The sequence below is a fragment of the Osmia lignaria genome, chromosome 10 (genome assembly GCF_051020975.1).
Source record: "Osmia lignaria lignaria isolate PbOS001 chromosome 10, iyOsmLign1, whole genome shotgun sequence".
Lineage (NCBI taxonomy): Eukaryota > Metazoa > Arthropoda > Insecta > Hymenoptera > Megachilidae > Osmia > Osmia lignaria.
This window is the reverse complement of record NC_135041.1, coordinates 12,708,976-12,722,569: the sequence shown is the minus strand read 5'-3', so window position 1 is coordinate 12,722,569 and position 13,594 is coordinate 12,708,976. Positions and strand designations below refer to the sequence as shown.

Below are 13,594 nucleotides of genomic sequence, written 5' to 3'. Positions count from 1 at the left end.
GTATGTACTATTGAAAAAAACGGGCATGATTGCCATACCAGCCGTATTCTCTACATACAGACCTAACTTTACCTGTGGGTTGTCTGAGAACCCTACATACAGACCTAACTTTACCTGTGGGTTGTCTGAGAACCCTGAAATCGTAACCCCTAGAGAACAAAGTATATTTGGTCATTTCGTATCTCTAGTCACTGGTCACTGTATACAGTGTAATCGTAAGTTAAACAATTAATTGAAACAGCTGCGTTTGTTTTTAAGTATAATCGTATAATCTTTTACAAATACAGCAAAATTAACATATTTAATATCATGATATACGTATGTACAGATAAAAATTATTAAAGTTATATTTGATTCGCTTTAACTTTTCATTTCTTCGTGACTAGCCTATACTTTGATTATTATTATTATACATTGTATTTTATTAATTTATAATAAGCATTGCGCTATAAATATTTACACCAGTTAATTATTTTTTTCTAAAACACTATATCTGTTTATTACTTTACAGACAGAAGCACAACTTCATGTATTCATTATGGTCTAAAGTTTTGTGAAATTAAGGTACAATTAATGACGTTTTCCTGAAGTTTTAAAATTATTTTTATTATGGCTCTCAGACCATTTTTACACTTAGGTGATAATGTATATAAATGGTAAGTGATTTAATAGCTTACCATATGTGATATCAAATCAGGGATAATATCAATTTATGTACTGATGTTCTCATACTTTTACAGCGTTTTTACATTTGTACAGCTTAAACCTAAAATATATGTGGCTCAAAAATATGCACAAATTAGGAATTTCAGTAAGCTAAGGGATAAAACAAGATTATCGAAAAACTTTCAAAAACATAAAAATGGACATGTTGTCAAAATATGGAAACCACTTACCTTTACAGTTATGGTAAGTAAAAGGGAAGCAAAGTAATCTATATTAATATATGTAAAGAGCACATAAGGTATTCAAGAATTTACTTATATTAAATTAATCTGAGCATAATCCATTTTTGTTACATTGTAAGTTTCACTGTTTTCATCAACCCAGTTTAGTGGAGCAACATTTATTGGTGCTGTCATTTGGGAATATGAGAGTATCAGAGAACGAACCCATAGGATGATCAGAAATTACAGACAATGGGGAATACATGTTCGTATAATGAAGCAAATGTTAAGTATATAAAAGATGTTTATTAAACATTATTAAAAGCTCAATTACGTTTAGAGAACAGGATGGAGACGTGAAATAGAGGTTTGGTGGAATAGTTTGTCAGAAGGAGAAAAGATATTTTTTCCTATATGTTTTTTGAATGTCATAGTGTTTTTATCATGGCATGTACCGGCATTTCGAGTAACGATGAATCGATATTTTTGTAGTAATCCTGCATCTAGTAAGTCGTATATTTTATCATATTTCTATAATATAATTATAGATAAATATTGAATTTTTCATTTTTGATCAAGGTGTCTTATGTTGGCCATTACTTTTATCTACATTTTCTCACTTTTCTGTTCTTCATTTAATGGCCAACATGTATGTATTATACAACTTCTCTACTATTGCTGTAAAGAAATTGGGTAAAGAGCAATTTGTGGCACTTTATTTAACTAGTGGAGTGGTAGCTAGTTTTTCAAGTTATTTGTACAAAGTTATGATTGGTTTACAAAATCCTTCGTTAGGAGCTGTGAGTATAATTATTAATTAATTATTAATATTATTAATACTAATGATAATTAATATGTAATTTAGTCAGGAGCAGTAATGGGCATTCTTGGATATGTTTGTACCGAATTTCCAAATACATACCTCTCTATCATTTTTCTTCCTATGATTAAATTTACAGCAAGTACGGTAGGTTGATTAATCGTATTTAATAAGGTTGAATATATGAATTAAATTGTAATAAAAACATTAATAATTAGGCCATTAAAACAATGATGGGAGTAGATACATTGGGGTGCCTCTTACGTTGGCAGCGTCTCGATCATGCAGCTCATTTGGGTGGAGTAATATTTGGGATGTAAGTATGTTTATGTGAAACCTACGAAAATTCGCATATTTTTTTTTTTATTTATCGTAGATTTTGGCAAGTATGGGGTAATGCTAATATATGGCAAAAACGTGAACCAGTATTAATGTTTTGGCATCAACTTCGTGATCAATCAAAATCTCGTTAAAACTACTTTGTTATTCAATTGATGTTATTGTATCAATTTTATCGAAGATTTAAAGAATCGGAGAAAATCAATTAAAGTAAGTATAAATTATATAAGAAAAGAATTAATTTGTCTTTCATAAATATTTAAATAATAAAAAGAGAAACAATAGAACGATTGCTTAATATTTCATAGTATCAGTTTATTTAAATATTTAATCTATTTTTTTCTGTAAAAAAATCGAGTTAAATATTTTTGTACCCTTATTAATATGATTATTTTCATTATATAAAGTGCTATTAAAAATTTATTTTTAATATACAAAAAATAGAAGAACATACATTAAATTAACTCTTAAGATATTTTACATGATGCTTAATATGATCTTCAATAAATGTAGCTATGAAAAAATAACTGTGATCATAGCCTTCTTGAAACCTAAGAACCAATGATAATCCAGCATCTTTTGCAACGGCTAACAAATTCTCTGGTAATAGTTGGCCATCTTTCCAAAACTTATCTTCTTTTCCCTAAAATTATGTGATACAAATTTTATTATACGTTTTTCCTTTATGTATAACCGTGATAACGTACCTGATCAACCAAAATATCCAAAGGAGGGCCATTATACTTTTTAGCCAGTTCAGTAGCATCCCAGTCTTTCCATGCAACATTAGTTTCTGTTCCACCGAAATAACCAGAAAAGGCTTTCTTACCCCATGGGCATGAGATTGGGTTGCTTATGGGTGCAAATGCAGAAACAGTCTTATACAAACCAGGATTTTTTAAAGCACATATCAAAGCTCCATGTCCACCCATACTATGAACAGAAATATTTTTATATTTGCAGCAATGAACTAATCTTATATCCTAAATTACATTCTTCTAGTTTACCTATGTCCCATTATAGATTGTTTATGCGGTAAAACGGGAAATTTTTCATTAATCAGAGCCAGTAATTCTTTAGTAACATAGCTATACATTCTATAATTTTTATTCCATGGTTCCTTTGTTGCATCAACATAAAAACCAGCACCAGTTCCAAAATCCCAGTCATCATCTTCCCCAGGTATATTAAGATTACGAGGACTTGTATCAGGTGCAACTAAAATTACTCCATGCTCAGAAGCATATTTTTGTGCACCTGCTTTTTGAATAAAATTTGCTTCTGTACATGTTAGACCAGATAACCAGTAGATAACAGGAACAGGCCCTTCTTCCACTTGGGGTGGAAGAAAAATTCCAAAATTCATTTTACATCTCAATTCATAGCTATGTTATAAAAGAACAAATTAATACAATTTCTACACTTTTGATTTATAGATACAAATTTATATACCGTACCTTTCGTGCGAATAGACTTTTTGCCATCCTCCAAAGCATTTATTACTCGAAACTTCAGTAATGTCAGGCATCTGAAATTATTTCGTGATACCAAAAGAATTCAAAGCATACTCTTTTCTCAAATTTATTTTATGTTCTCGCTATTGTAAGGTTAGATGCTCTTAACAGAAAAGCATTTAAAATCACATGATACATGTAATTAAGTTTGGATTATTAAAAAGAAATACGTAATTAACGTGATTAAAATCATATAGAAACAAACATTTTATATTATGTACTTTGAATAACGTATTTACCTTGTATCGCGTGAAATTACAGGCGTTCAATCTCTTGTAACAAAAGTTTAGTTTGGCTACGTGGATGATTCTTAATATCATAAATGGTGATAACAGTTCTTTTTAATTTCAAATATGAATACACAACTTTGTGTTACAAGTTCTTTGATAACGATAATATATGTAACCTTACAGCGATTAAGAGGTTTCGATAAATACCGTTTAAATTGTATGGGACTTAAAAAAAAAAAATATTAAATGTCTGTTGGTATTATATACAATTTTTTTTCATTTTATTATTTTTTGCAGTCAAGTACAATGAATAAAAAATACATTTGTATGTAATATATTACAAAAAATTAAAAAGTTCTTTTTGTTGATTGCGTTTGTAGAGATTGTTTCACGCATTGCTGTTTGAGCCTTATACTTTGTTTCGACGAATTTGTTGCTGAAGCAGCTGAAATAATTGTCATATGAATAAATAATATGTAATATAATAAAAATATTTCGAATTTAATAGTATTTATGTATAATATAGGTATACTTTCAAACTCAGGTTCTATGTTGACAACATGTCCAATACTTCCTCTTGATGATCCACAAATACTTCCGCGATTTGTACTTTTTGGCACACATACCACTGAGTTTGCACTACTATGACATTGACTTGATACTGGTGACTGATTAAGTATTGGAACAGAAGGTAATTCTATATTTTTAACTGCTAAAAGTTTCTTGATATAAGCTTCAGTTTCTATATGATGAATTGTAAATTCTGCAATGTCTTGTAAAACAATAGAATTTTGTTCCTGAAGTTCACGTAGTTGTACCTCTTTCTAAGAAATATAAATAGAAACAAATTAATTAATTGTACATTGTAATTGTACATTCTTTCTATAAAATATTTTATATAAATTACAGACCTCTTGTATAATTAATGTTTTGTTTCCAGTATTCATAAAAATTTTTTGAATACCTTTCTTAGCATTCTGCAAATTTTTATCAGCTCTAGATATTTTTTCCTTTTGTTCTTGGATCTGTTGTTTTAAGTTAGTTAAATATTGATTTTTATTTTCTTTATACTCTTGAGTTTCTTCTATATCTTTAAGAACTTTTGCATAATCCTCTTGCATTTTCTATTGAAATTATTATTTTATAAGCTAATATAGTTTTTACCTTTTAAAAAAATGATTAAACTATACATGCTATAGAATACCTGCATATCTTCAGTTAAAGATTGTAATTGTTCTTGTTTTTGTTTTAAGTCTTTCTCTGCATTTTGGAGTTCATTATCTAACTTTTTGTGTTCTTCTGTTTCAGATTTATCCTCCTCTACATTCAAAGTAGCTTTATATTTGTCATTACAAGCATTTACTATTCTTAATGTATTTTCCATAGCTTGTATTTCTTGTTCAGTTTTTCTTATTGTTTCATCTAATTTATCCCCTTCTTCTTGTAAAAGGTATTTTTCTTGTGCATTTTGGATCTTCAGATGGGTAGTATTTACTGGGGTACCATCAGTGTTAGTACCTAACATAGCTACATAGTTATCATACCTTGCCTGTAACTGTTTTATTCGTATGTTTCGTTCGGCAATAGCAGATCTTAATTCCGAACATTCGCTACTAGCAACTCTTTTCTGAATTACCAGTGATTCCTTCTGTATTGCAATTTCTGTTTTGCGTTCCCGTACCGCCTAAATAATTATAATCGTGAAGTAAAAGTTTAAATACTTCTGTATGTTCATCTGGAGTAAATTAACAATTATTTTATTAATAACTTACAGCTTCTAATTCAAGCTGATGTCTTTCCAAGTCATATACATTGTTTCCAAGATTAGATATTGTCTTCTCCATTTGTGATACCTTAAGTCTTAACATACTCTCTTCTACTTGTTTCTCTTCATAACGATTTTGAGCGGATTTTAGTTCTTTTTCTCCAGCATTCATAAGAAGAACAAGATCTTGTCTTTTATTTTTTAAAGATGCCAATTCATTGTTGTCATTTGCTAAATTATTTGACATTTTTCTCATCTCATCCTATATAACAAAGATAATAAGGATACATTTAACATATATTTTAAGTGATTTGTTTAAAAATGACTTACTTCTAAACTTGTAATTTGTTTCTGTAGTAACTTGGATATTTTCATTTTCTCATTTAAGACATTTTGTAGCTCTTCAATATTTTGCTGCTTTCTTTCTACCTCAGTCTTATCATACTCATTGCCTCTTAATCTGTCTAATTTCATCTCAGCTTTTTGTACTTCGAATTCAACCATATATAATGCTTCTTTCTTTTCCTCGTATACTTGTTCATCCTTAGTATATAATTTGTTTAAATATTCGAATTTTTTAAGCTCCTTCTGATATTGCATCTTTAGAATTTTATTCTCGTTCTCTAAATCTTTTATTTGATTAATTACACGTAAATTTCCTGCTTGTAAACGATTTATTTCTTTCGTTATCTTGGACTTCTTTTTTTCTTGTTCCTACATCAATTTTTTGTATTATTTCGTCTGTTATAAATGTGTTACTATAATAATTATGAATGTTATTTGAACAACTACCGCGATCATATTCTCCACTTCCTTTGCTTTTTCTTCTATACCTGTTTTCTGATTGTCAATACTATGTAATTTTTTAGTTAAATCAGACACTTGTTTATTCACGTATTCCAGTTTCGTGTATTTTTTTTGAATTTGTGATTCTTTATGTTTTATATCAGCTTGCATTTGTTGCATATGCTGAGTTAATTTCTTTGCATTATTGTTGTGTATAATTAACTGAAATTTAAACGAATAGACAAGTCAGGAAAAGAGAAATTATTAATGTATCTTTAATAACATTACTTAGTCTATATTCTTACTTGGTTTTCATATGTACCAAACGTTTCTTTCAATTTTTGTTGTTCCTCTTTCATTCTAAAAAGATCTTTCTCCAGTTTTTTAATTGATTCTTCAATTTGTTTATTATTTTCATTTTGTTCTTTTAAAAACTGTTCTGATTCCTCAAGTACTTTTTTTTTACCCTGTGTAATCTCGTGTAATGTTTCAATTTCCTACATAACAAATTTTGAACTGGTTACAATGTAATGTAATACTAGTTCCAAAACTATTGCAAATATTGTAAAAAGTATCTATAGTAGATTTGAAATAAACTTCATACTTGAATAGCATTTTTAATATCATTATTTCTTTGCTGTAACATAGTTACACTCTCACTCCATTGATTAAAAATCTGTTGATATTCTATTAATGTTTGATCATACAATGTCGATGTTCTACTAAGAATAATATTCATCTCTTGGGCCTCATTAGTTATTTTAATGATCGTGTCACGATACGACTGTAATTCCGTGCTAAGTTTCTGCCTTTTTAATTCTAGTTCCTGAATTAATAATAATTGTATTATTTTCTATAAACTAATACTATTAGATTTATTTTATTATTTATTTACTTTGTACTCTTTTAAATCTTCCTTTATATATTGTTCTATTAATTGATTATTATCTTCATTTTGACTTAACATTTCCTCCAGTTCTTGTAATCCCTTTTCGTCATATTTAATTGTTTCCTTAGAACTTTCTATTTTTTTCGTCATTTTTTCCAATTCTGTTTCAATATTTGATACTGTCTCATTCACTGATTTCCATTCTTTCTCAAAGTTTCGCGCTTCTTGACGAAGGTTGGATTCAGTGCTACAACTCAGGCGGTAATGATGATCTTCGTTTTCAAGTTGTACCGAATGAGTATTTATAATATTTTGATTCATATCTTGTTCCGTCATTAAATTATTGATACGTTTTTCCATCATTTTGATTCGTTCCTCTGTAGTTTGCAGTTTCGTGGTCAAGTTTACTTTTAATTTAATTTTCTTTTCAATCTTTTTATTTATAAAAATGAATTAATTATTAAGAAATATTAACAATAACTGCTATATTCTTGTAAAATACTATCGTATAAACTACTATAATTTAAATTTACGCATGCTACTGTGCAAAAGTTTACTACTTAAAAAAAAAGAAGTGCGTAACGTAAAAAATTGACGTGCGTGAGATGAATGAAACTAGCGTAAACCGAATGAATTGCATTACTTCTTCTTCTAATTGTTTATTCTCTTCGTTTGCTACCGGTATTCGAAATCCATCTTGCCATCCTAACGCGGTCAAAACTTCGTCAATATTAATATTCATGGTCATACTTTGATTTTACCCTTTTATAAAGTGGTTTTTTGTAAAATAATTAGGTATATATCACAAAGCTTTAATATACAAAGGAAACATGTGTATTTTGCTGTCATAGCAACGGTACATATCGACAACAACAGTATTTAAATTGTAGAGTAGTCTGCTCTCATTTTATACTGTTTTTACAGGTTCATTTGCTTACAGAGGGACTGGTAAAACAGGTACGATTATTATACCTGCTGTGCTCTCTGGGGGTGTCTAGAACCCCATAAATCATGACCCCTTAAAAATGAAGGCATGTCCAGTCTTTCGCATCTGTAGTCACTGCATGAGACAAGAGTAGAAAAATATTGGATAACAATGGCGGACGAAGAATTACCATCGGGTTGGGAAAAACGTTTAAGTAGATCTACCGGTATGAAGGTTTATTTGCGGTAGTTAACTAATAACTTAGAAATATTTGCATATAATTATTTCTTTTCGTCATTATTATTTTTCTATATAAATTATAGATTGTTCGCTGTGTAGTTAGTTTTGAACGTAGGGCCGGCATTTTTCTGTTGAATTGACACTGCCTTCAAAAAATTGTATAATTATAAATGTAATTGCAAAGGAATTATATTATTTTTTTGATTATTTGTTCCAAATCCTTATCTTTTATATTTTACAAAAATCTCTGAAACTAAGGTGACATTAAATATAATGAAAATTGTGTTGATCTAGGATGTTGAGCAGTAACAAAATTGTTCGTTACATTTTATATTTTTTTACAGGACAGCATTATTATTTAAATATTTATACTAAAGAAAGTCAATGGGATAGGCCAGATAAACCTGCTGGAAATAATCCATCTGGAAATAATCCATCTGGAAATAATAAAAGGGATAGCCCAGAAGAAGTGCAGTGTTCTCACTTATTAGTAAAACATTCAGGTTCTCGTCGACCGTCTTCTTGGCGGGAAGAAAAGATTACAAGATCAAAGGAAGAAGCTCTTGAACTTATCAAATGTAAGACCAATGAATATATTTTTTGTCTACATATATCTTTGTTACAGTGTCTTTCATTATACAGAGTATGATTGTCTAAAAAATTTATTTATTTGTGTTCATAAACTTAGCTTACAGAGAGCAAATTGTATCTGGAAAAGCAACTTTTGCTGAACTTGCTTCAAAGTATAGCGATTGTAGTTCAGCTAAGCGAGGTGGAGACTTGGGACCATTTAATAGAGGTGCAATGCAGAAGCCTTTTGAACAAGCAGCATTTGCTCTTAAAGTTGGTGAATTGTCTTCACCAGTTCACACAGATAGTGGTATCCATATCATTCAGCGAACAGCATAAAAGATTAATCCTCAATAAAGTATTGAATTTATTAAAAAAATTCCTTCAATTGTGCTGATATGTTCATAATATTAGAAAATTTTCATAATTGCATTCAAAATCATGTATATTTAATTATGCAGAAAAAAGTTTTTTGTGCATGGATAAGATGTATGTAAATATCTTTTTTTTTTTTAAATTCAATATCCAATTATATATTTATGTCTTCCAGTTGATGCTTAACTGAAGTAGTATGTTGCACTTACAACTATTTTACAAATTTTTCATTGTGTGCATTTTCATGTGATGAAAGCAAAACAGATATAACATAAAGTAAAATAGACAGACTGTATGCACACAATTAACAATATTCTCTATTCATATTTGCTAACCTTACATTCCTTAAATGTTAGATAAGTTTCACATGGTATTAACAATACTCTCTAGTTTTCTTTGATTTGCTTATTCGAATATTTATTAAAAAGATAACAATAAGTACGAAAGATGAATTTTGTTACTTGTATTGCAATAAAAAAAGAAATTGAGCAATTGATGCTTAAATTAGTACATCAATTAAAATGGATTTAACAGTAATAAAATAAATCATATATACATATGTGTAACCATGAAGTTTTTGCTCAAAAACTAATGATCATTGAACATAATAATTTAAACTTTATTTATGTTTAGCTGGAATAAACTGTGTTGTAAACATGCTGCTAGGAAAAGTACAATTATTTGAGATTATTACAGCTTATATTAATAATATGACATTACCTTGACTATTCATCAATTTTATTTTAATAGAAATAAATGTTTGTTTCAAACATAAAAAAAGAAACTTGTTCAGAAATCATTCATGTTTTCAATATTCTTCAATTTTTCTAGTCTATGCTTATGGTAATCTATGTTTCTGAAGACTGTGAATATTTATGTGAAAACATATATGTTAGAGTTGTAATAATTATTTCTTATCATCCAGTTTGCAGTGTATCTAACTTAATCAATATGTATATACAATATGTATGTATGAAATAATTTCTCTTACAAAAAAAAAATGTATTACAATTAAATGTGATAATAATTTGCATCCAAATGCATTTGTCTACATTAAAGAACTACAATGTTTAAGCTACAATTTTAATTTTAAACGTTTCTGAGCTACGTTTTAGTTAAAATCATCGTTTACGAATGAACTACTATATTTGTGACGATCATTTGTAAAATAATGAATACTGTAACAGTTTCGATGCAAACTATTTAATAAGAAATTATTTGTTAATGTACGTGTTCTACACATGATCTATTATTTATGTACGAACGTCCTACACCCAGAGGAAGTCCGCGATTCAATCACTTCCCTTTCAGTTGGGTACCCTACATGAAACCTCTTTTAAATTATTATATAATCAAAAGTATGAACGTATATTCTCTTGTACAGGGGGTCAGCATATGATTGGCATAATGTTCTCTCGGACATTGCACATCTACACGTCGTACTTACGTTAAATATAAACGATTATCGCGGTTTAGTAGGTCAGCTTAAATAGCATACAAAGAAATTGATGCTTTCGAAGGTCTGAGGTGGATTTAGCATTTTTTATTGTTAAAAATGTATTTACATACATACACGATCTATCGTGTTTACCTATAAAACTGATTTCATCGCATGTTCATCGTTAGACCGAATATATTTGCTAACCTTGAGATAAATAGTTAGTAATAATTGGCGGAATCATGCAATTTTTAGCGGTCGCTTTAACGAGCTTGTCAAATTATTACCATCAATAAATTGGTCACGATACCTAAATCCTGCGAATCATATGGCACGCAATTTCCGAATGATTTTAATCGTGAGAATTATTCTTTTTTTTGAGTTTTATTATTTTAATCGCGCGCTCGCAAAAAAAGAGGAAATTCTGAAATACGATATGGTTCTGACGCAGAAGCGTAAATGCGTATGAAACTTAATTGGTTGCTTCATTAAATTCACCATATTACGAGGTATGTTGAAGCTTATATTGTATAAACTTTAATAATTATCATCAACCGGTTTTGTTAGGTATTATAAAATAATACCCAGGTATTATAAAATTATTAATATGCACCATTATGGAGAGATGAACATCTAATTTTAAAATCTTACCCTTACCTATACATATATTGCACGATAGCTTATGAAAATATAAAAGAGTAAAAATTGGCTCTGTAGATACAAGTAACGATTAATATTATTCATTTTTGTTTCTTCTACAAAATTCTTTTTTTACAAAGTTACCAGACGGTTTGTGTTTTAATTGTGATGACCCTTTCGAACGTAAGTATGAGTTAATTATCTCTTCTTAATTATTTACATTTACTTATCGCCACATCCATAAATTGACGTAAATGATTTCATAACTTGAGTCTGAGACTGCTATTTGGTTTTGTGATAATTCTTTTTTATTTCAATTTTTTTGTTTAGATTTTGACCAGTGTTTATGAATTTCAAATTGAAAAATTACAAAAGAAAAGTGGTAACGTTTTGAATCCTGTGAGATAGGACTTGCGTCCTCAGGAACTATCGTCCATTGCAAAAATGTTTCGCTTCCGGGAGGAGGATATTCCTAGGAGGATATTTTTAATTTAAAAGATTGTACTCTCTTCCGGTCCACGTGCAGATTCTGATAACAAATTGAAAAAGAAATATTTTTTCTATTTTCATGATACATAGTACTGTTATCTTCACAAAGGTATACAAAGAGTCGATAACGACTGATTCAACGAGTCTCTATTTTATCTTATGAACATATTTCGACACGTAGAATTAGCGAATACTTTGTAAAGAATAAAGTTTATCCAAGCAATTGGGACTATTGGTAAAAAAACGTATCTAGAAGTAGGATGTACCAAATTGTTTGTTCGTCTAATAATGCCAGGAATAATTTTGGAGTTTTACCAGGTAGGATAATTTTCAAAATAAACATTTTGTAAGTGCTGTTCATTTTACCACTTATATTACAAACAAATATATTGTTATAAGTTAATTATTCCTATGTTCATAACAGATGATTTGGCGCGTAACGCGTTTGCCCCTTACGGTATGTTACACGTATCTCCAGAAGCAGGAATGTAAGTACACATTAGAGATAAGTTTAGGATACAAGATGGTCCATGAAAACAGTACAAAGGTATTTTTCAAACGTTTTACGAATCATCGCATAGTCGGATTATCTTTTGATTATTATGTATCAGCGATAACTTTATTATTGAAATGATTGAACTTTTTTAGGGCATTGTGTAAAAACAAGTTTTCTTGTTTCCTTATGGATCACACTAGTACTTTCTATAAGAAGAAAATCTTTCTATTCGAAGATCCGGTAAGTCTTTAGTGTTCTAGAAACTAGAATTGCATAGCTTCTAATCAAATTTAATTTCTTACACGTTACCGTAGATATAAATTTATTGCCAACCAAATCAGCAATTAATTCTCGATCGGTGACAAAACATTTTATTTTTTTATATTTTGATTAATGATCAAGTGTTTGAAGATTAGATCAGATAAAAGATCGTTTTATACGCTGTTTTTCTTTATTATCAATAATAAAGCCGAATTCGTTGACAGATATATGAAACACAATTTACTACCTACATTCAGTTGCATCATGTTTATAGCTTGGAGGAATTATTGTCAATGTGTGGCCTTGCCTATTCATGTCATCGCACGAACTTTATTTACACTATTTACTTACGTTAACAAAGCATGTTATACGAGACGATAAACATATCTCTTATTTCGTGCGAATCTAAAAAAAAAGAGACATATTCTTGTTATAACCATAAGAAAGAAATTATATTGCGTTGCAATATAATTCGACTGAAGTAGGAAATAAATCTAGATCAACGGTAACTAGAAACTCATGTTCTTAAGAAGAGCGCATTATCGACACGTGACTCCGTGCAAGCGTGACTTCCGTTCGATAGGGGAAAACGCATTTTTCACTAATTTATCGAATACGTAGATAGTTTCTTTTCTGTACAAGTGTCAGTTCGATAAAACATTGAAAGAAAATCGTACATATAAGGTTTTCATTTCGAAAGATCGCCTAATAATTCCCGCCTGTTTGTTTAAGTTCAGGTTATGTCATCGAAGGAGAGTCGCGAATAATTTCCATCGTGAAGGAACACCATGGCGACACACGCAGACAAGAATTTTCCGGCACGTAACGATCGAGTGGACCTACGATCACATCGGATAATCACTTTCGTGTTGCGGAGGTGGGGAATCGTACGGCAGCCGAAGAGCGCGGGGCAAGCGACGCTTGCGCTGAA

The 13,594-nt window shown here is 29.6% G+C and overlaps 4 protein-coding genes and 1 long non-coding RNA gene across 11 annotated transcripts; 3 read left to right on the top strand and 2 right to left on the bottom strand.

Annotated features, from left to right (window-relative positions):
- The first annotated feature begins 91 nt into the window (after nt 1-91).
- Nucleotides 92-4,475, top strand: rho-7 (rhomboid family intramembrane serine protease rho-7). Of its 5 annotated transcripts, none has more exons than XR_013062903.1 (10): nt 92-215; nt 512-656; nt 741-909; nt 1,051-1,152; nt 1,228-1,393; nt 1,467-1,687; nt 1,753-1,854; nt 1,926-2,023; nt 2,084-2,256; nt 4,317-4,457. XR_013062903.1 is itself a non-coding variant. In XM_076690535.1 (9 exons), exons 2-9 carry the CDS (start codon nt 610-612, stop codon nt 2,178-2,180), a joined length of 1,002 nt encoding a protein of 333 aa, XP_076546650.1. In that variant the 5' UTR covers nt 178-318; nt 512-609; the 3' UTR covers nt 2,181-2,359. The 5 variants fall into 5 exon arrangements, 1 of the variants encoding a protein (XP_076546650.1); XR_013062902.1 differs by having other exon boundaries at nt 178-318; nt 4,335-4,475; XR_013062901.1 differs by having other exon boundaries at nt 178-318.
- On the bottom strand, nt 2,428-3,942 carry LOC143305203 (S-formylglutathione hydrolase-like). The gene is made up of 5 exons (XM_034340231.2): nt 3,800-3,942; nt 3,504-3,574; nt 3,054-3,431; nt 2,754-2,979; nt 2,428-2,689 (listed from the first exon to the last, which is right to left on the bottom strand). Exons 1-5 carry the CDS (start codon nt 3,878-3,880, stop codon nt 2,507-2,509), a joined length of 939 nt encoding a protein of 312 aa, XP_034196122.1. The 5' UTR covers nt 3,881-3,942; the 3' UTR covers nt 2,428-2,506.
- On the bottom strand, nt 4,095-8,034 carry LOC117611845 (coiled-coil domain-containing protein 39). Of its 2 annotated transcripts, XM_034340230.2 has the most exons (11): nt 7,874-8,034; nt 7,237-7,662; nt 6,946-7,167; nt 6,647-6,838; nt 6,348-6,563; nt 5,886-6,269; nt 5,563-5,817; nt 4,995-5,474; nt 4,702-4,914; nt 4,323-4,614; nt 4,095-4,235 (listed from the first exon to the last, which is right to left on the bottom strand). In XM_034340230.2, exons 1-11 carry the CDS (start codon nt 7,976-7,978, stop codon nt 4,138-4,140), a joined length of 2,883 nt encoding a protein of 960 aa, XP_034196121.2. In that variant the 5' UTR covers nt 7,979-8,034; the 3' UTR covers nt 4,095-4,137. The 2 variants fall into 2 exon arrangements, with proteins under 2 accessions (XP_034196121.2, XP_076546649.1); XM_076690534.1 differs by lacking the exon at nt 4,095-4,235 and having other exon boundaries at nt 4,451-4,614; nt 4,755-4,914.
- Nucleotides 8,035-8,240: 206 nt separating this feature from the next.
- On the top strand, nt 8,241-9,449 carry LOC117611857 (peptidyl-prolyl cis-trans isomerase NIMA-interacting 1). Its single transcript, XM_034340255.2, has 3 exons — nt 8,241-8,381; nt 8,740-8,973; nt 9,084-9,449. The coding sequence occupies exons 1-3, from the start codon at nt 8,327-8,329 to the stop codon at nt 9,302-9,304; spliced, it is 510 nt and encodes a 169-aa protein (XP_034196146.1). The 5' UTR covers nt 8,241-8,326; the 3' UTR covers nt 9,305-9,449.
- An 896-nt stretch (nt 9,450-10,345) lies between these two features.
- On the top strand, nt 10,346-13,526 carry LOC143305741 (uncharacterized). Of its 2 annotated transcripts, XR_013062906.1 has the most exons (5): nt 10,346-12,015; nt 12,088-12,224; nt 12,331-12,453; nt 12,555-12,642; nt 13,396-13,526. It is a non-coding gene; the product is annotated as an uncharacterized LOC143305741 (long non-coding RNA). The 2 variants fall into 2 exon arrangements; XR_013062905.1 differs by lacking the exons at nt 10,346-12,015; nt 12,088-12,224 and having other exon boundaries at nt 12,236-12,453; nt 13,396-13,521.
- Nucleotides 13,527-13,594: the final 68 nt, after the last annotated feature.

Bases quoted from the DNA above. Each gene is read 5' to 3' on its own strand.
- rho-7 (XM_076690535.1), top strand. From the start codon at position 610: ATGGCTCTCAGACCATTTTTACACTTAGGTGATAATGTATATAAATG. The intron at 1,153-1,227 runs GTTCGTATAATG...AATTACGTTTAG, and splicing joins ACAGACAATGGGGAATACAT to AGAACAGGATGGAGACGTGA. The intron at 1,688-1,752 runs GTGAGTATAATT...TATGTAATTTAG, and splicing joins AAAATCCTTCGTTAGGAGCT to TCAGGAGCAGTAATGGGCAT.
- LOC117611845 (XM_034340230.2), bottom strand. From the start codon at position 7,978: ATGACCATGAATATTAATATTGACGAAGTTTTGACCGCGTTAGGATGG. The intron at 5,818-5,885 runs GTAAGTCATTTT...TTTGTTATATAG, and splicing joins AACAAATTACAAGTTTAGAA to GATGAGATGAGAAAAATGTC. The intron at 4,615-4,701 runs GTCTGTAATTTA...TATATTTCTTAG, and splicing joins AAACATTAATTATACAAGAG to AAAGAGGTACAACTACGTGA.
- LOC117611857 (XM_034340255.2), top strand. From the start codon at position 8,327: ATGGCGGACGAAGAATTACCATCGGGTTGGGAAAAACGTTTAAGTAGA. The intron at 8,382-8,739 runs GTATGAAGGTTT...ATTTTTTTACAG, and splicing joins ACGTTTAAGTAGATCTACCG to GACAGCATTATTATTTAAAT. The intron at 8,974-9,083 runs GTAAGACCAATG...TCATAAACTTAG, and splicing joins AGCTCTTGAACTTATCAAAT to CTTACAGAGAGCAAATTGTA.
- LOC143305203 (XM_034340231.2), bottom strand. From the start codon at position 3,880: ATGATATTAAGAATCATCCACGTAGCCAAACTAAACTTTTGTTACAAG. The intron at 3,575-3,799 runs GTAAATACGTTA...AAATAATTTCAG, and splicing joins GTAATTTCACGCGATACAAG to ATGCCTGACATTACTGAAGT. The intron at 3,432-3,503 runs GTACGGTATATA...TTTATAACATAG, and splicing joins AAAGTCTATTCGCACGAAAG to CTATGAATTGAGATGTAAAA.